Below are 21,207 nucleotides of genomic sequence, written 5' to 3'. Positions count from 1 at the left end.
CACAAAGAAAACAGTTTCCAGAACACAAACACTCAGATTTGCCTTTTCCCCACTGTGTACAAGGTATTCAGGATCATGCATCTGTGGCAGTACAGTATCTTCTCCAATAACTGGTGTGTACTGGTAGCCGTAAGGTCATTTTCTCTTCCCACATTTGGCATGCCTTTCCTATCAGGGGAAATTATGAGACCCTGCAAGGTAACTGCTGTCTTGAGGAGATTGTCCTTGCATAAGTCTACTTAATAGTAGATGAATTAATAGTCTAATTAATTTAAAAACAACACCATTAAAGTCTGCTCTAATGTAAATGAAAATGTGTCTCAGATGCCAACACATAAAAGGCCATAGAATGACATAATAGTTTGAATTGGAAAGGACCTTCCAAAGGCAAGGACACTTCCTCTAGAAGAGGAGGTCTCTCTTTGTATTAGAAAAGCTGTAATTTAATTTCTAGTATTTGGCAAGTAACATATATTTGGCATACACGTGAGATGATGAAAAAGCAGGTCTAGAATGGGAAAATAATAGAGCTAAAATGTTGCCTTTAAGGTTTACACCAATCCTTTTCTGAAGTACCTAGAAGTTTGAAAACTGCTTGTCTTCACTGTGTTGGGAAAGACACTCAAGAAACAGTGTACCTGGAGATATCCACTGGATTAAAAAGCACAGAAACAGTCCTATGGTCATGAGAGCAAGCTAAAACGTATGAAAGGCTCCCACAAAATTAAGCAGTCATCTCCACTGCCTGTCATTTGTCAAGAGGGCCACAGGGATTCTGGATTTTATCATCAATAGTGTGTCCAGCAGGACCAGGGCAGTGACTGTTCCACTGTGCTGGGTACTGCTGAGGCCAGACCTCGAGTCCTGAGTCTATTTCTGGTCCTCTCACCACCAGAGAGGCACTGGAGTGTGTACAGAGATGGGAACAGAGCTGGGGAAAGGTCTGGAGCATCAGGAGCAGCTGAAGAAGCTGGGGGGGCTCAGCATGGAGAAAAGGAAGCTCAGGAGGGACCTTTTCACTCTCCACAACTCCCTGACAGGAGGGTGCAGCCAGGTGGAGGTTGGGCTCTGCTCCCAAGGAACAAGGGACAGGGAGAGAGGAAATGGCCTAAAGTTGTGCTAGGGGAAGTTCAGATTAGATATCAGGAAAAACTTTTCGATTTAAAGGTTTGTCAAGCACTGGAATGGGCACTGGAATGGGCTGCCCAGGGAAGTGGTTGAGTCACCATCCCTGGAGTAGTTAAAAAGCATGTGTGGAGGTGGCAGTGGAGGACACAGTTTAATGGTGAAGAGGGAGGGGGGGCTGGGTTGGTGGTTGGACTCAATAATCCTAGAGGTCTTTTCCAATCTTAACAATTTTGTGATTCTGTGTCTACTCTAACGTGTAAAAGAAGGAAAAGAAATCATATCCATGGCCAAGAAAATGAGTGATCCTAAATCAGGTGGTGATCAAATGATATTTTCTGTAGAGTGATATTAGAATTGTCTGGAGGAGGAAGAAAAGATAACCATCCAGTGCTAAGAATATAAGATACAGCTAGCAACCATGGAAACTCTAATATTTAACTACATAATCCAGGGTCATTATCTAGTAATAGCAATATAACAAGTGTTTAAAATAACCAGCCATCTAATCCATTTCACCCAAAGTTAGATACCCGTAACCATCTGTTATGGAAATACGTGTGTGTTTCTGGAACATAAATTAAATTACATTCTGTGCCCTAACTGTGGTGTGTTCTTGCTTCCACACCCTTTTCTTTATTTTCAATCATGTCTCCCATTCCAGAGTGTTTTTTTCCCTTGTACTACGTATTGCTGGCATAAATGTGAAGAGTGTGAGTGAACACAGCAAACAAAGCTATGATTAAATTAGCAAAAAAATCTACCCAATGTTCTTTCAAATTCTTGCTTCCTTTTTTTTGTTCTTGAGTAACTTCCCATTCTTATTTGCTTTTGTCCTTTGATTTTCCCTTTTTTGATACTGCAACCTCTTTTTCTCTCTCACATTTCCCATTTTCCTATGGAATACTTGTCATCTCTCCACCTGCCAGCCTAGTACATTCTCTTGCCATCTATATTGCACAAAAGACAACAAGTAAGTAAGCTTTGTTCTCACCTTGATGAAAAGTAACCCTTGTCATTTCGCTTCACTGACTTTTTACTTTGGCCATACTCAATGCTCACATTACATACCAAGCTAAACAGAATTAAAACCCTTTGAAAAGTTGTAAAAGATTTGGTGTTTTTCAGTATTGTTAAAATAATGCTTTACAACTTCCTGTGTCTTATAAAATAATATAAAAATATACCTGCATATATTATTTTGTGTATGAAAGGTTACATTGAACTTTGGAGGTTGGAACAAAAATTATTTAAACTAGAATTAACTATATTCCTTTTGGTTTTGTTTTTTTTTTTTTTTGCTAAAAAGCTCTAATACATGTACAGATATTTGTCAGGTTAACATTATTTCTTCCTCCTAGCCAACAAATAAAAAAATATTTGCTCAGTCCATTTTCTGCTTTTTTTCTGTCAGTCATAGCCTTCAGCATCCTGTGTGTACTATCAACAGGCACCACAGGTACAGAAAGTGCCAGGTGAAACTTGTCATTGGAATGACACAGGTGAATTGATCTGTGGAGAGAAGTTGGGAGCACTGGCAAGGATACCATCCAACAGCCTTTGTGATTGTTTTTGGTAAAAATGTACATTGAAAAACACTATAAAAGCTGTTTGCCCCCATTACAAGGGATGCAACCTGATCATTGTCCATTTTATCCAAATAATATTTAAGAGAAATAGACAGTAGATAGCAGGTGTAGTAGACAATTGGGAATCTGTTTCCATACATTGAAATTCAAATGTAGAAGACACCCACAGCAGGGGCAAATTTTAGAAAATTGCGAACTCCATGTTTTCCATTTGATTGTAATTGGTTTGGAGGCTAAAAGCTTGTGCATCTCATCAGACTTTTTAGACAAGTGAAAGCATTCTTCCCTTTTAAAAATGAAATACTCAATACTTCCAGTGATGGGGCAGCCAGGGCTGTCTGGGCAACCATTTCCAGTGCCCCAACATCCTCACAGGGAAGAATTTCTTCTTAATATCCAATCCAAATCTACTCTCTATCAGTTTAAAACCATTCTGCCTTGTCCTATCTCTACATGCCCTTGTAAATAGTCTCTCTCCATCTTTCTTGCAGGCTCCTTTCAGGTACTGAAAGGCCACAATAATAAGGTGCATATATAAGTATATACATCTGTATTTATACACATATATATGTATATACATATATGTACACACACAATGCCAAACATGCATGCCACCCCAGCCATTATAATACACTCTTCATTCAGTATATGCTAGTCCCTAAACTACTTTTAACTCTCTTACTGTAAGTGCCGAGAATGTTTTTAGACATAAATCAGTTAAGACGAGAGCAAAACTCTCTTTTACTTTTCACTTATTCCTTTGCCTCCACACTTATACTCCCTTTCCATCTAGTTTTAGATAAAAATCAAGGCTGTCAAGTTCAGGCTTGTTTGCTTACATGTGTATAAAGTTACATGTGTCCTAATAACTTTCTAATCCACTTTCTAATCTAAATTTCCATTTCAACCAAACTTCATGTGGTAAAGAGGTCCCAGTTAGTTTCTGGAGGGTTTAATAAAAACAGACTGCTCCAGAAAGGAAAGATGTGCAATGGGGGAAGGCATGAGACCTGCTCCAAAATACTACAAAATGGATAATCTACCTGGAGGAAAGAGTTATAAACAATCCAAATTTGGAGCAAAAAATATCTTCAGTTTGCACTTGCAGCTTGTTAAACCTCAAAATCAAGCAACTACAGTGCACTAGCTTGTAGGAAATTAAACATCTTTGATCCCAGTGCTGTAGGATCACTTTTTCAGATTAAGACACATGGGAGGTGTGAAAGGTGCTGCCCTGATTTTTGTCACGTTTAGGCATTTCACAGCTATACAGCATGTGAACATCAGGCTACAAATATTTAATTAGAAAGTACATACGGGTCTCAGTAATATAATTCCATTTGTTGCCTTATACAGCCACTCATAACATATGTTTACTGGGGCATGGAATTCCCAGAACATGTTCAGCAAACACAGCAGTGGTGGAAGCTTCCTGACATTGTTCCACTGTTGACATCCACTGGTGGAATGAAGGAAAATGACAGCCTGGAGCCCTTTTATTCATCCAAGGGAGGCACCACTGGGAGGCTGACCTCTGGGCTCAGAGGTTCATTAGGATACTTGTGAGTTCAGGTAAAGAATTTTGTGCATGTACCTGCCGTTCTCAAGAAGCAAACCATTTCTAATTTAGCTAGAACCATAGACTTATAAATAAAAAAATTGCATTCAAACAGCAATTTTTTTTTTAATCCCAGAAAGTGCAAAAATATATGTGAATGTCTCATTTTCATGGGTTCCAAGCATTCTTCATAAATTGGCATAACTGATTCAGGGTTGTGCCAACAACAACAACAACAACAACAACAATAATAATAATGGATTTATATTAGTAGACTCTAAAACCCTAATGATTGAAGGCTATCTTTGGTGTTTATACAATTAAAGTCAAGTACTTAAACAATCATTTAATATTTTATTGAGCTTAGATTTTCAGAGTAGACAAAGACATATGGTTTCCACTGAATTGATTGCTAAATACCTATGTAAGCAGCTTATATCAGACAAGCAAATTTGAAAAATCATTGCAAATTTTAAAAAATTACTTATCTTCTAATCTTTTTAAAAAATACCAACTACTTTTGATTGGCCAAGTTCAATTAATGGTGAATCAAATGCAAATGCTGCAAATATGAATCAAATGTAAAATGCATTTTCCCATGACATTGGACATCATCTGTTTTAGCTTTTGTTCCAGTCTGTCAGCATTTGAGTGCCACACTGATCATTCAGTGGAAGGGGATTTGCAGTGGTAAACTTCAACTAGCTTTGACACTTTAGGCAAAAAGTAATTATATTGTGCTTATAGCCATCAACCCGGATAAAGACATCTCACTTTCTTACCCTGCAGAGTTTGGATTCAGTGAGTTCTTAGGCTGTCCTGTAAGACTACAGGATTTCAACCGTTTCCCTCTCGCTTCTGCAGCTGAAGATTCCCATGCATGCAAACTTGGCTGAACTGCAGGATCAGCTGAGCAGAGATTTCACTACTCATGTTCTTTCCTCTCTCTGAATTTCTTTTTCAGATTTCTTATGGAAAGGGACTGACAGCCACAGAGTGTACTTTGCCATTTAATAGTCAGGCAAAAGATGACAGGGCTATGAGTACTGGCCATAGACAAGAATAAAAGACTCCAGCTTATTCACTTTGGCTATGAACACTGGAAATGCCAATGTATATTGAACCAGTGTACACAAAAACAAAGCACCTCACAGAAACATGTTTAGTAATATTGTCAAGTATTCTAAGCCTAAATGAGGATCCATTTTGCTCTTCATTAAAGTGTGCAATGTTTATTGAAAAAACTAAAATTGAAAAGGAACCTACACCAGCTGAACTGGATTGTTAAGTGACCTGGAGGCTGTCAGTGAAGCTTTTAAGGGACACCCACTGAACAAAGCTGAACTGTGACAACCCTTAGTGGCCTCAGTTGATCCTCTAGAGCAATGGCCATCTTATGCTCTACTGTGACCATCAGGCAGAGGCATTAAACCACAGGATGATAGGATGGCTTGGGTTAGAAGGGACCCCCAAGATAATCCAGTTCCAACCCTGTGCCACAGGCAGGGGACACCTTCCAGTAGTCCAGGTCGCTCCAAGCCCTATCCAACCTGCCCCTTGAATACTTCCAGGGATTGCACAGACACAGCTTTTATGGGCCACCTGTGCCAGGGCTTCACCACCCTCACAGGGAAAAATTTCTTCCCAATATCCCATCTATACTTGCCCTGTGTCAGTTTGAAACCATTCCCCTTGTCCTGTCACTCCAGGCCCTTATAAATAGTCTCTGTCCATCTTTCTTCTAGGCTTTCTCCAGATCCTGGAAGGCCAGAATTATCATATATGTATAAACAAGTATATACATATATAGGCATATATGTATAGAAGGTCAGAAAATACAATGTTAAACTTTTGTGTTTCAAACAGGGGTTTACAAAGAGCATATACAACAGTAAATCCTTTGGGAAAGTTACTCACTTTCTTTCTTCCAGCAGAGCAATTTCTTTCTTGACCTCATGGTACTCTTCTGCTATTTTGCAGTGCTGTTTATACACCTGCATAGATTCCTTAGAGTCATGACAAGGAGGCAGAGGCTTTAAGAAAAAAAAGAAGAAGAAAAAACCCCCACTGTTTTTTGAATGAAATATTAGTTAAACCCCCACATATTTTGAAAGATACAATATTTATCTAAATTCCTGTGAGAATACGTAAAGAATTTTTTCCCTTAACTGCAGTATATGGCAAACTATTCCTAGTGATGGCCTTTCAAGGAAGGAAAAAAACCAAACCAGTTCCCTGCATAAGAATATATATAAAACGTCAAACATATATGTAAAACTTCAAACATTGTAAGAATTTTCAGAACTCTCCTTGTCAGCTTTCCAAAATATCCCTGAAGATTTTTCAAAGGATTTCTCCCTTACCTCCCCCTTTTTCAGCTAGAGTGATATGTAAATGCTATAGCTGATGTATTGGTCAGACCTATCACATACATCTTTACACTGCCAGAAACTGACATCATTGCAGCAAGATCAGCTTTTTTCAATGCACGCTGAATGTAATAAATATGGCAAATAAAACCAAGCTGTCCCAGGACTCCTTATGTAAATTTCATCAAAAGTCTTGAAAATACATTTTGGTTAAATGTAGGTGCTTTTTGCTCCTTAAAAAAGAATGCATCTTAATTCAGGCTTCAGGTTTGACTTCACATTTTGGTTATAACACTTTCAGGAAGTATTTTTAAGTTATTAGCCATGAATATATTGACTGTAAATGAACTCCAAATAGCATGCTTGAGCCACCTGTTTGAAGTAAACGGAAACACTTAAAATAGTTAATTTAGTGGCCAGTTAAGTAACATCCAATTGCCTTTCACAATATTAGTAGATTATTTTGCATTTCTTGCTGTCCTGCCTTGACTCTTCTGTGTAGTATAATATTCCCTTAATGACATTATTAGGAAAAGAAAAGCACAAGTAGTCAGACTTTTCCTAATTATGATCTTTTAATCCTTTGTTTAATCTAAACTGGAAATTTAAATTTTACTAAACATATTCAGAGATAAAGATTAAAAACATTTTTGTTCAGGATATAGGGTAAGCTGACTTCAGACTTAACCCAAAGCACAGAGGTAATGTATGGAGCTTGCAAGTACTTGTAGTTGGTATGTGATTCCTCACTGAAATTTTAACACAGACACTCATATTCCATATTCTAAATTTAAATCTGCTGCAGCAGAATTGTTTCATAGCACATTGTTTCATTCTCCCTGATCTTGGAGATTTTGGGAACCCAGGAAAAGGGCAGCCCAATACTTGACGAATCTAATCCCTAGAAAAGGGCTTTTAATTGCATTTCAATGTGGATGAGCAAGAGCACCATTCATATAGCCACCCAAATAATAAGCATAAATTTAGCAAGACTGAATATAGAAGTATCACTGCTCTAATCCAAGAATGCGTGGATGAGCCAAAGCAGCATCTCTGATATCTACCAGAGATCAGCCACTGACACGTGTGTCACAATAAAACGATTTTGAACAGTACCAAGGGGAAAGTCCCCAAACAGTGATACTTCAAAAGAAAAACACAACAAAACAAAGCACAAAAGACCTTGGATTTGCTTCCAATTTAGTTTCCACTAATCTAGATGGTTTAAACCAGTTTAAAAATTAAAACAGTGCTCAGTTTCTATATTCCAGCTTCCCACTCAAAAGATATATATAGAGAGCTAAAAATTATCTAGACATGCTGAAACTTAGTATCTAAGGCTCACTTAGAACCAGTTGCTAACTTTTAAACCCCTTCCTATTATTGTTTCCTCTTCAGTGACATTTTATCTTACACTGATATTTTAGCACTTAAATTGAACTTAAAGGAAATTAAACAATCAGTTTACTAATTTCTGTTCATAAAATTATTTTCAATTTGTCTAATGGTAGTAAGCACTATATCAAGAATCTTTTAAATTATTAATGTATTTTTCTTTAAAACATAAATGTTACAATGTTTTCAAATGCCTAGATAGAATATCATTGGATCATATCATGGAGTGGTTTGGGTTGGAAAGGACCTTCAAGAGCATCAAGTTCTAGCCCTTCTGCTTGGGCAGGGGCACCTTCCACTAGACCAGGTTGCTCCAAACCCCATCCAACCTGGTCTTGGACACTTCCAGGGATGGGGCAGCCAGAACTGGAGAATTTGGTTTGCTCCTCTGTAATTTGGAAGCTTCTAAGAAAGGCTCCAGATATAGCATCTACAGCATCCATGAGTAATTTCTGGTCAGTAACATATGAAACAGGCTTATTTAGCAAACACTTTCTACTGCAATAACATGGGAAAAGGAGAGATACAAATCTCCATTCCACCTGGAAGGACTTTTAAACTGTCTGAGGCCAGGCAATGGGAAGTACTGCAGATACTGCAGTACAGAATGCCCAGTGGCATTCCATGAAGTGTGTATAACATCTTTATGTTAAGAGTTTGCTGGTTTACTGAGGGTGACTAATTTCAGAAGGGTTTAATAAAGTTCAATTTGCAGTATGGTTTTTTTTTCAGTCAGAAGTAAACAGCCATACTTTACCTTCCTCTTAGAACAGTCTGAGCTTGCTACTTCATGAAGTACTTTGCCTGTCCATAAATTAATATAAATAAAAGCATACCTGCTAGACAAGCAAAAAACATCCCTGCCAAAGTAGGTTACATTTAATGGCAACAGTTGCTACTTTTAATGCTGTTTATTTCAGGCTTCAGTGTCATCCACCCTCATTTTCCTGTGCTGGCAAAATATGCATGTGCAGCATCTCTGATCTTGTTCACAAAGCTAGTACAAAAGATACAGCTGCAAGTTGTACTGGTGGTCTGTCCTATTATGCCTGATTTTCAACAAGGTCTGACCTTTCCTTGTATTTTGTTGAGTAGCTCATTGTAACATTGACAAATTTTCTACAAAATTCAGCAGGTAGACATTAAGAGGTTCTTTTATAGACAATTCTGTAAGTGCATATATAAATGTAGATCTTTACAAGACATGTACTGTTTATTTAGACTTTTGTTCAGAATCCAGATATGAAATATATTGGAAGATGACATGCAAAAGCAGTTCATGAAGAAACAGACAGTCACAGAACGGTTTGGGTTGGAAGGGACCTGCTTTCCTTGCAGGAGAGGTGTTCCATTCCTTTAATCATCAGGGTGGCCTCCTCTCTGCCTGCTTTTTAAGGCAAGTTGAAAGACGTCTTTTAAATAAAATCTTTGCTGGGTTGACACAGAATAATAGTTTTCAGGTTTGGGTTTTTTTTTTGCTTCACTCACATTCAAGCTCTTTTGCCTTGCCATATGAAAATCAGCACTCCATATCCACAAAAGCTGTATAGTTGACAGTGCCACTCAACTGTTCAAAAACTTTAAAACAGTTGATTTTTTAATTCACCATCATTGCACTTATGTGTTTAACTGCGAAAAAAATTTTAAAATTTTCTCCTGAAAAAGTTGAAGTTTCAAGAAAAAATTGTATCAGGCAGTTTTTTTCCAGCTCACGTGAACTTGTCTAGAAGTCTTCGGCACTGATCTAATTAAAGAGTGATGTCTTGCTTTTTGTAAATTTGGCAACTTTCAGCTGAACTCTTCTGGAAAAGTGGAAAATCCAATGCCAATATTTTGAATGTGGCCTATGTTCATTATATGGTCTTGTGCACTCTTCTATGATGGAAAAACCCATATTGTGCCAAGCAAAAATAGCACATTGCAGCTACTTTTTGTTGCACAACTGGAACTCTTCTACCAGTTTCAGATACCCATCTTAGAATGCATCTAGTCTAGTCTAGTTTTACTATGAAAGTAAACAGTTCTCTTTCTTCCAAAAAATTCAGGTCAACTGGATGAGAGCAATTGTGAGTTTTGCTCTCCTTCCTGGGAGATTTTCCATTCTTTTCTAGCCTTAATATGATGCTCTGACTTGGTGAACATGCATACACGTCAACATACATACATAAAATGGTCTTACATAATCTAAGACCAAAGTTATAACAGCAGCATTACAGAAGACTTATTAAGTTCATAAAGAATCAAATCTAATTATAGAGCAACATAGTCCTCTCAGAATTCTCATGGAAATCAATACATAATAAAAAAATACAGCATCCACTTTAAAAACACAGTATGCTTTTAAACTTTCTAAAATTAATTTATGTGTCTAACAAAAATCCTGGCATTCAGTAGAAGCAATTAAAGTTCCAGAGTAAACAAGGTTTCTGCTAAATACTTATATCACACACAACACACTACCCCTTTCGTAACATTTGCATTACTTCTTTTATATGAGCATTTTCTACTAAAGCAAGAAAAACTATCCTTTGACTTAAGGTTGGATGTCATAAATGGCTGGAGCTTTTTTTTTGTTGCAGCAATTTTATAGTCATCTAATGACACAGATTTGTAACATGAAATATTACATAAATGTCTCTCAAGCTCACAATTTCAGGAGACAAGATCACAGAACCATTTAATTGTTTTCTGTTGGAAAGGACTTTAAAGATCACCTCCCTTCCAACCCCCTGCCAGGGACAACTTCCACTAGACCAGGTTGCTCCAAGCCCCATCTAACCTGGTTTTCAAAGATAAAGAACTATAGAACACCCTATGTGTCCATATGTGACTTGTGTTCTTCCCTCTTCAGGATCAAGCTCTCAGCTGGAATAAAGATTTTGATGGACAACAGAGAGATGAACTGAGCAAGCCACAGGAAGTGTTGGAACAGGACAGACAACACATAGGGCATAGCAATGCAGGTACTGAACACTAGACACCCTCTCCATTAAGTGACCTGAACAACAAGGCCTTGGATGCTGATGTATGTTTCTAAATACAGCAGATAACCCATAGTAAAGTTTCTGTCAGAGGGGTCACCATGCAGCTAATCAAGGAAGTGCCTTCCAAGGAGCCGTCCAGACAAAGCAAAGATTAGTTTCCCAGTGACAGAGTGACAGGTGTAACCAACCTACCCTTGCTGCAGTGCCCACCACATGGCATACACACGGGAGGGGGTAAAAACACCAAAGCTCAAATAAGCAGGTATTGCTTGTCAGTGGAAAGAGAATAATTTACAATACTGTAAACAAAAGGAATTGAAAACAAGAAGTTTATTAATATGAGTTTTGTTTCACTGATAGCTTAGCAGGAAGTTATTTTAGTTGTGTGTGTTTTTTTTTTTTTTTTTAATAATAATGCTGCAAATATAGCTTAAACTGATCTGTTCTCGTATGAAGGGTTTTCATGTCTGGTTGACCACATATAAATTTTGATTTAAAGTAGTTGAGTTATTTTTTCACAAATTGCTTCTTGGAATGTGTAGAAAAATGCAACATTCAGAAAAGTAATTTGAAAATAAAACATGTTAGCCTAAAGCTAGCTAGTACATCAGAACACACAGACTGATCAATTTTTATTCTTTGGAAAAAAGCTGCAATTAAAATTGTCCTTTAGTAAGAGTCCTTATAGAGAATTAACTTTTTTGCTAAGTCTCCTAGAAAGACCTTCTCTCCAGGCAATCCCATCTCCACCTCTGTAGAGCTGAGTGCTTGGACAGCAGAGTTTGTTACCCTGCCAAGGAGAGGCTGCACTGGACTTTGCCCTGCCATTTCATACTGCTGCCCAGGGAATAGGTATGGAAGAACTGTGGGAGGAAAAGTGGGACTACTAGGTAATTCTGCTGAAATGTTGTCTGCCAAGGCCCAACATAGGAGGACAGAGGTTGAAGCCTAAAACAGAGGTGCAAATTGCTTGGTACTCAGGCTGTGGTCTGCTGCCTGCATGCATAGAATTCTAAGGCTCTGATTTTCCAAGTGACTCACTGAACTTACATAGCTTTCAAGCTGCTTTCAAAATCCAGCTTAAAGATCAGCTATTTTAGGCTTTTTGTTTGTTTGTTTTTAAAACAGGCTTCAAAATTTTCCTTTGTATGCTTGAAATCTGTAAAGTTATTATTTTTAAGGCGTCTATTACTATATAGCCACATAACCTGCATTTATGGTTTGCTTCTTTAAATAAAATTCAAATGTTTTTGATTGTATTTATGGCACACTGATGAAAATCTTGTAGCTCTCAGATATGATATTTTTATTATGAACATATGTACCAGCATTCTTACAAAATCAAGCATTTCAGGCTGCTGTTGCCACAGTTGATTGAAAGGTTCATTTAAATGAATTTTCATTACCCTTCATGTGTGTGCTCTGTATTAAAGCACTTCAGGACAGAAAAAAGCATGGATGGAATGACAAGGCATACCGCCATTCACTACTTCTGGTGAAGCCTATTTTACTTGTTTCTGTAATACAGGAGCTACCTGTTTCAAAGCTAGCATGAATTGCAGGCACATGCCATAGAGTTCTGCCAAACCCGCAGCAGTTTGGATTGCAGCAATTGAAAAAAACACAATTAATAAGAAATGTAATAAGATAAATGATGACTTTGTAGCAGTTATCGCTTGTTTGAAATTTTAAAGCAGATTAAAAATACTGTAATTACATTAAATAGTTATCACATGAAGCTGTGATCCAGATTGACAAAAGCAAGGAAATTCAAGTTTTTATTGCTAAAATTGAATGCAATGTTACCTCTGTATCAGCTCAGAACCCTGTATTGACTTCACTGCCCTTGGATGAACATAAAGGCATCGAAATATAAATAGGCACATAAGCTTGAAAACTAAAGGATGAAGTGCTATCACAAATTTTATACTTTTAAGTGGTTGAATCAGACAGGTAGTTCTCATATGTTATCCTTTCAGCTACCCTGATATTACCAAGAGAATTTAAGAAGGATAATAAAAATAAAATTACATTAATCAAAGCCTTTGATTGTTTCTTTGAATTTGTTATCATATTGAGATCATGAGAGTAAAGGAAGGTTTTCTTGAAACAAATGTAAAGTACTTAACTTGGGTACACTTGGCGGGATTGTGCTAGCGTGTATTTAAAACTTTTACTGAAGTGTTTAGAGAACACTTGAAAGCTTCCAGAGCAGCATTTTCAGCCTAGCATAAAATTCCATATTTAGAGTACATTATAGGTTGCAGAAATGTAAAAGTCATAAAAGTCCTAATTAAAAAATTATCGCTCATCCTGCAGAGTACTTATACATAATGCTAGTAATTTTGTTTTTATGTATCAATAGCAGCGATAATAATCATACTTTGCGCTTTCAATCCTCACCTACTGGTCTTAATGCTCTTTAACAAAAAAGGTAAAAATTATTAAGTTAATTTCAGAGATGAACAGAGGGATGAAGCAACTCCAGGATTAATCAATGTGTCACTGAGAGAATTGGAAACAAAATGCAGGTTCTTTACTTTCAATTCAGTACTCCAGCCATGAAACATGATTGCTTTTCTCAAACTGAATTCTTCTAAGAAAAAAAAAATCAATCCTATTTGTTGCACTGGAAGGTTAGTAGAATAAAGAGGTTAGCATACTATCTGGTTCCTTTTGTCCCAAATCTTAAGCTGTTATTAATTCCTACTTAAGCCTAAAGAACCTGTCCATATCCTCAGGATGAGAGGGATAGAGCAAGAAGAGTCTCTGTCATCCTCCATTCCTTTCTCAGTCATCCTTTTGATGAGAGCAGCAGGACAGAAGCGTCAGCCCTTGAAGTCAGCAGCCATCCCGTGTTGTCTCATAAGTTGATGGGTACAGAAAAGATGACATTATTGGACAACGAGTGGTCTACTAATGCCCTTCTCAACTTACAGTCAGGAAACAACTGCCTTCTTAGTGAAATATCAGAGGAAGTCTAAATGCTCCTGGGAAAATAGATGATCTGAAGTAGTCTACAAAAGCCAGCAAACACTCTAGAACCACCACAGAGGAAAGGGAAATAATCCCTATATGCAGAACTGGCTTCGTGCCTAGTGAACCATGGAGTTGCCATCAATTGCTCACTGTCCAGTATTCTATGGTGACAAATCAGACTGGTCACCAAAGGATTCTCTTGGAATGCTTCTGAGAAAACTGATGATATCAGTCATAGCACAGCCTGCAGGCATTAGAATGTATAATGCCCCTCTCATTCCTTCTCCCATCAATTGAACAAGAACTCTCTTCATTGCAGTGCAGCAGAACTGCAGGAATTGAATGGAAAATCTTGAAAGCAGGCAAGATTGTTAAAATAGTAATTTTCCTACGGTTGGACTAAAAATTTTCTGTAGATCTTGAAAAAACAATGCTTTCTTCTATGGATATATACGGTCTTATTAAATGTTAATAGGCTAGAAAAGCACCACTAAAACTTCCACCATAGTTAACAACCAGAGGCTTTTTATAACAACAAATACAGTGAATGTGAAGTAGAACTGTCATAAAAGAACAAAAGTTTACCTGCAGCTGCTGATCTAGTTCTGGAAATGCCAAAGAGAAGTTTCCAGGGGATGCATCATCTAAAAGGTAAACATGATATTAAAAGTCATTGTCTACCAAAGAGGGCATTTCAAGTAATCTGTTTAATGAAGTTCTATATTGCATATATGGACAGTAATATTGGGATCCTGAAAACACCTCCACATCTTATCTTTTACACTTGAGATGCCTCAGTAGAATCCTTGAAAATACTGGTGGATTGGTAATAAGAAAAGTTTACATTCTGGAAATACAGAAAGTCTATTTTGCAGTGGAGTGATTAAGAAACAAATCAGTTAATCTAGTCGAACATGTGATAATTTAATAAAACAAATAAATCCAAACTGTTTTTCTTCCTGAGCTCTCTCTACTACACTGCTAAGTAAAGGACTGTCTTAAAGGACTTTACCTGTCAATTACAATCCTTATGGGCTAGAGTTAGTTCAATCATTACAACAAATCAAGCTGTGTTTTTATTTATTCATTTGAGATTTTTTTTTTGTTTATTTTTAGAACAGGCTTCCAGGTGGGACAGATTGCGCCAGTTATGTCAGGGTTGTGATGTGGACACCTGCCCACTAGTAGTTGGACTGAGATCAGAAATATGAATCACACTTGGTAGCGCCAGTGCAATATTTCTTTCTCAGTGACTTTCACACTCTCAGTTTTGCATTGGACTATGATGACTGTTTATTCATCTTACTACAGGTTATGGGAGGTGAGTGTTACTATTAGCTTACAGTCAGTTATTTGTAATGTGTCAAAATTAAATAAGGAGAAAATCCAGGAGGAAATCGCTAACACAGTTCAGATCCTGCAATCTGCTGTGTACTTGTAGACTTGAACACAGCAACAAAACCCCAACAAGATCAAAAAGACCTCATATCAAAGAAGGATTCTAAAAGAATAAAAACTAGGATCTAAATTATCTGTCAAATATTTGATATCTCTTTCTCCTGGCCTGTGGTTATGCAGCAAAGGAGGTTGGGGGGGAAAAAGTAAAATAAGTCACCTTAGCCTATGAAAACTAAACGCACATGGTCAGAGCCTTACTCAATAATATAGCTAGAGCTGGGCAGCCTCTGGGAAGAGATGTTCAGAGAAGAAAAAAATATAGTGATACAAAAGCAAAAGCTCTTGAATTTCCTCAGGAAATAAAGAGAAGTTCCTGTATTTTTGTGGAGTAGTTGTCTTGCTACATTATCAAAAAGTCATACCCATGTCATGTGAGTGTCCCCTTCTTTCTTCACACCATATGTCAAGCATGCCCATTCTGGAAAATACTTAAATTGCTTTAATTGTATAGAATGGTATCATGCTAATATGCAAGTGTTTATCTTTAATTTGCTATTGCTTTCTTGTACAATATATAAATAGACTAATATTCTAAAAAAAGAAAAATGCATCATATGGCAAGGCTAAAAGGAAGGACAAAATAAGATTCAGTCTGACTAGGGCTGCAGCTGCTCTACAGGTATTTGGCTGAATAGCTGTTAAATATTCTGTCAGAGATATTGGACCAGAATCATGGATGGCAGTTAAACTGCTATTTGTTTTGGCAATTCCAGCAGTACAATCTTTGGTACAGTAGTTTTATGTTCAAGAGGGATCTTGAACATCTTTAAAATTCAGAAAAACATAGCAAAAGCAACACTCCAAATGATTAAAAACATTTTAAAAAACATCAGAAAGTAATTACATTTTCACAGCATCAGTTATTAATAAGAAAATAAAATCAATGCAGTGTCAGAATATTGGAAAATGAATTGGATCATACTCTGAAGAGAACCAGATAAAATTTTTGGAAGTACTTTAAAAATGATGTGATAGAAAGAGAAATTAATGTAGAGGAAATCCTTTCAATAAACAGATGTTCCCTGCTTATTTTTTGAACTCAAGTGACTGAGTGAATGGTACTAAAAATAGAATCTACTGGTATCCTAACCATTATGACATACCATAGTACATTTTATAATGGGCTTGCCCTAGCATCTATTGAACAGCTGCTAGGGCTTTTTTTTTAGTTATACTAGTTTAAGACTTGTTTAGATCATCATCTGATGCGCAGAACATCATTGAGAAATGCTACAGGCTTCAGTGTTTTGAAATTATCCTGAGCTGCTAATTCTCTTCGGCTCTTCTGAGAATTTCAGCTGAAGTATTTAGTGTACAAAAATTAACAGAAATCCTCATAGCTAACTGCAATCTTGTTTTTCACAAAAAGAACAACAAAAGACTTTCCCCACAGCTTTCAGTGAAATAAATTATTGCCCCAGATCAGTTTTATTTCTCTGTTGTCAAAGTAACAGCCACAATAGTAAAAATAAAAATCACTTGGTAATAATGAAAACTTAAATTTCACACAAGGGGAAAGCAAATAAAAGCAGTCATTCACCTCCTAAAACTTTTTTGAGGATGTTTTCAGGATGTCAAGAGGAAAGATATAAATTCTTGCACTTTTTTCTGAAGAATTGCTATTGCCCTTACGAGCAGAATAGTAGTCAAAATCACATTGACTTCTGTTGCAGTGTGCAGCCACGCAAACGGAGCAAAAAGGCTTTGTGAATTTGAGATGGGAGTTTCTGTTTCCTAAACCTAAAGCTGGAGTTTCTATTCTGTATTTTTACGTGTATTCATCCTTCCCCCTGGAGTTATTCCCATTGGATTTTACCTATAATGTATTCACACTGGGCATTGTTCTATTGGTTTCACCTTATCTCTTATTTTCCCCTATAAAACCTTTGTCTGGACCCCAGATCGGGGTCACTTGTATGTGCGGCGATCGGGCAAATACAACCTACTTTGGACTGCACAACAAGTGTCCAATCTCTTGAGTCTCTTTATCCCGGTCTTGCTCGCACTCTCTAAACAGCTCTGTCCGTATCAAACGAACCTGCAAAGGTGTTTGTTGCCTCTCTCTCTCCGGCTGCTCCCGGAAGCACCTGGCCAGCGCCCCGGGAAAGTGTCACCGGGCAAAAACAAGGAGGTCGGAGGGAGAAGAAAAGAACGAAAGCAACAGACTTCTAGCCTTAAAAATCTATTGACTCTGAAAATCAGATACAAAAAATGTCTGAAATGCCAATGAAATTACTCTGAAGATCAAACATTCTCAAAACTATCTCCTGATCTGTGTTTGTTATTTTCTACTCTACCTCTCCTTAACTAGAAAACAAAACTCTGAAATACCTATATTTCCCCTTTTCTCAATTAACTATCAATTTTTAATGAATATCTAGATTATTATAAGGAATCACTGATAGAATCAAAGAGCCCTTTTATAATACAGTTAGTGGATTTTTTGTACCACAAATCCCTGAAAATATCTAGGCTGATTCTTCACCAGCTATAAACAGCATCTTATTCCTATAGTCATTATAAAGAAACACATAAGGAAAAATTATTTGTAATTCAAGCTGCATGTTGAAAATTTATTTCGTTTAAAATAAAAATAGATTTAAAAATCAGAGACAGCAACTCACTGCACTTGAAAGTGAGCCAAGATTTTGGTCAAAAGGAAATAAGAAAGAAGGAAAAATGTACATGTGCATATTATGACCATATCAGCAAACTCAACAGCACTATCTTGTGATGTGAAAGAATCAGATCAGGGATTTCATTACAGCCACCTAAGATAATAGATCTGCAACATGATGTCTAAATAAGTAGCATTTCCTGATTTCCCATAGATCCCAAATCTAATTTTGAAGTTCTATATTTTAAAATGCCCTAAAGACCTATACCCTGATTAAAACCCATGTGTTTTTAACCAAAGACCCAATTTGTGTGTATGAAATAGTGTGATTTTCATGTTTGTTTCATCAGGTTCACATGCTCGCTTGGCTTGCTGCTGAAAACTGTCATTTGTAACAAAGAGTATCTGAACTCAATATTAACATTGATTGTCTTTGTGCAAAAAGCTCACTACTACCCCTGAGGCAGCTGATATATGCTAAAGTTGCACATTTGCTAATGAAGCTTGATTTCTGGAAAGCTTCACTTATTTAATCATATTCTAGCCTCCTGGAGATTCCAATATCCCAGACCTCCATCATGTCAAATGAGAGAAATCTTTCACATGCTGCTGTCTGACTGACACAATGTCTGTCACAATTAAGTGTAATACCCAAATCTTTTCCTATATGGCTGTTCCAGTTAACTGAACTGTGAGCTAAAGGCAGTAAATCCTTTAAGAACAACATCTGATTTACTTCTAGTGTAATCTTGAAAATTAGTTTCTCTATGATCTTCACTAAGATAGACAGAAATAGAATATAAAAAAATTAAATGTGTTGAAAGCACATTAAGGTTGCTAAATCAAGCACTTGAAACTTAGGAAATGCCAATCACAGCTCTGCTTCCTTGAGTAACTGAGTTATGACCCAGTATTTAATTATACAGTCAGGTCCTATTTTTTTTCTCCTACATGTGTGGGCCAATGTATTCAGATCTCTTCCTTCTAAATTAAAGAATTAAATTGGTAATGTAAGTAGGCTGTTATCCTGTAAGTGGATCAGCCCTTGCACAGGAAAAGTGCTCAAACTGAACTGCAAGCACCACAACTTGCACCAACAACAGTGGCAAACTGCCTGTCAGGGTCCAGTCTTGGCTCTGGGAGGGCTGTGAGATCCAGCAGCTCTGGGCCTGGATACTGACAGACAAGCATAGACTCATCAGATTCATCCTGGAAGGCTGTGTGGCTAAGTGACTGCAACTTGGCACTGCTTTGTGAGCTCCAGGGCTTCTATTCACAGCCCTGCCTGACACGACCTTACTCAACCTTGCAGTTACCTCACTCTTAAATAGTGGGGAATGGTCACTGCCCCACCCAGGAATAGGATGTGAAGGCTAGCTCAATAATAAGAGTTGTGGATCTGCAAAAAATAGAAACAGTCCACAATAGACGAGATAAGAGCAAAATCCTTCTACTTCATATACCTTCACTCAAACCTAAGCATCCTCAGATTAATGTCCCTTTGAGGGTATCTCACCTGATTTCCCATCTAATTCCCCAAGAACTGAGCCCTGTAGGTTGGGTGTAGATTTAGGAAATTAGCACTGTAAATTTTAGCCATATATTTTAGCAATCCTCACTGGCTGTCAATCAATGTGCTGGAAAACCTCTGAAGCCATCACAACCAATATGAGGGTGGGGTAGGAATTTGAAGGTTGCTTTTGAAGAAGCAACCACTGCAAAACATTCTTGCATGATAAACTAGAAAAGCAAAAAAATCCTTGTAGTCACTAGGATAATGAGCATAAAGAAGAGTAAAATAAGTAATTTTGCGATGCTTGCAAAAATATGACACCGTTCCACCATCAGGTTCATTAGAAGATGTATGTTTTGCCTTTGTTGTCAGTGATTTTTCTGTAAAGTGTTGTCAGAGGTAGACTAATTTCAAATTAAAGAACTCACTAACAATTTCAGACCCAGTCATTTATTACTACATACCATGAGTAGAACTTTTCAGCTAGATTCAAGCTTTTATTTGAGGAGGCAAGGTGAAGAGAGATGAACCTATAAATCTTCCCTTTGAACTATTATACAAAACAAATGCAGCTGTCTAAATTCCATGAAGTTCATGTATTTGTAAAATTGATAAAAATTAGGACATACTGAATTTCACCGGTTACATTAAATTGATGCTGACAAACCACAATGAATTTTCAACTTTGGAACACTTATTTGAATCTTGGAACACCACATTCAGTTCAAGCTGCATTAGTTTCCAAGTGATGTAAGGTAGGTTGAAATAGTATGTTTCCAATTCATTGCTTTAAAATGGTCCCTTAAGTCAAACTGTTGTGATACAGTGCACAGACACACCCTGTGAAACGTGTCTTAGTGAACTTGAGTGAAAGGGCCAAACACAGACATTTATATATACAGGAATAAGAGATACACAATAAAACTGTCTTCTTATATAGCACCCGCTGATGGGCTGCTCCTGAGACTTTTAAGGAACTGATTACTCTACTATCACATTAAAAATACCTCACAAAGCTGGCCAGAATTTCAGTCATCAGGTGTTGACTGACAAATAATGTAAGACACAATATTTCTTGTACATTCAGGATAGGCCAGCTCTGGTTTTGTAGGTCAGTTAACACAAAGTAATTTCTTCTCATAAACTGAGAGTAGTTTTTCCTTTCACTGCTCCTCACACCCACTGCTTGGTTACAATCCTAGCCAGTGAGATAATCGCCACCCAGAAGAAACATTCCATTTCCTCTTTTTATATCCAGTTATGCTGTCAGTTCCTCCTAGTAAGCAGTTGCACAGCCCCCGGAAGGAGAATGCAGCCTTTCTTGGCGAAATGCGTCACTATGCCTAAGTGAGGTAGAATTCAAGGAAAAGAGATCTCCTCACGACTTAGCCCTTGCCAAGAACTTATTGTATCCTAGCAGTGCACGAGCTTCAGCTGATGCTTTACTATCATACATCAGGTAACTCCTGTTTAAACTGAAAACAAATACCCTTGTCAATGTGAAAAGAAAGGTGAAAAAAATAGAAAAGAGTAAGGGGGAAAAAACCCACCTACTATGGAATACCTAAAGGTATTTTGAATGTTTTTGTAGCTCATCTTAAAAAAAGTGTTAAATACTTT

General features: G+C 37.3%; 1 protein-coding gene across 2 annotated transcripts in view; it reads right to left on the bottom strand.

The window, feature by feature from the left end:
- The window catches only part of MAP3K7CL (MAP3K7 C-terminal like), a 45,660-nt gene that overhangs the window by 5,584 nt on the left and 18,869 nt on the right, over positions 1-21,207 (bottom strand). For both annotated transcript variants that reach the window (XM_053936098.1, XM_053936097.1), the window contains exons 3-4: positions 14,585-14,643; positions 6,190-6,305 (exon numbers count right to left, since the gene is read on the bottom strand). In XM_053936098.1, the coding sequence (XP_053792073.1) occupies positions 6,190-6,305; positions 14,585-14,643 (175 nt within the window). The remainder of the gene's footprint in view (positions 1-6,189; positions 6,306-14,584; positions 14,644-21,207) is intronic.

The sequence above is a fragment of the Vidua chalybeata genome, chromosome 2 (assembly GCF_026979565.1).
Source record: "Vidua chalybeata isolate OUT-0048 chromosome 2, bVidCha1 merged haplotype, whole genome shotgun sequence".
Classification (NCBI taxonomy): Eukaryota; Metazoa; Chordata; class Aves; order Passeriformes; family Viduidae; genus Vidua; species Vidua chalybeata.
Note: the sequence above shows the minus strand (reverse complement) of the source record. Positions and strands in the feature narration are given on the sequence as shown.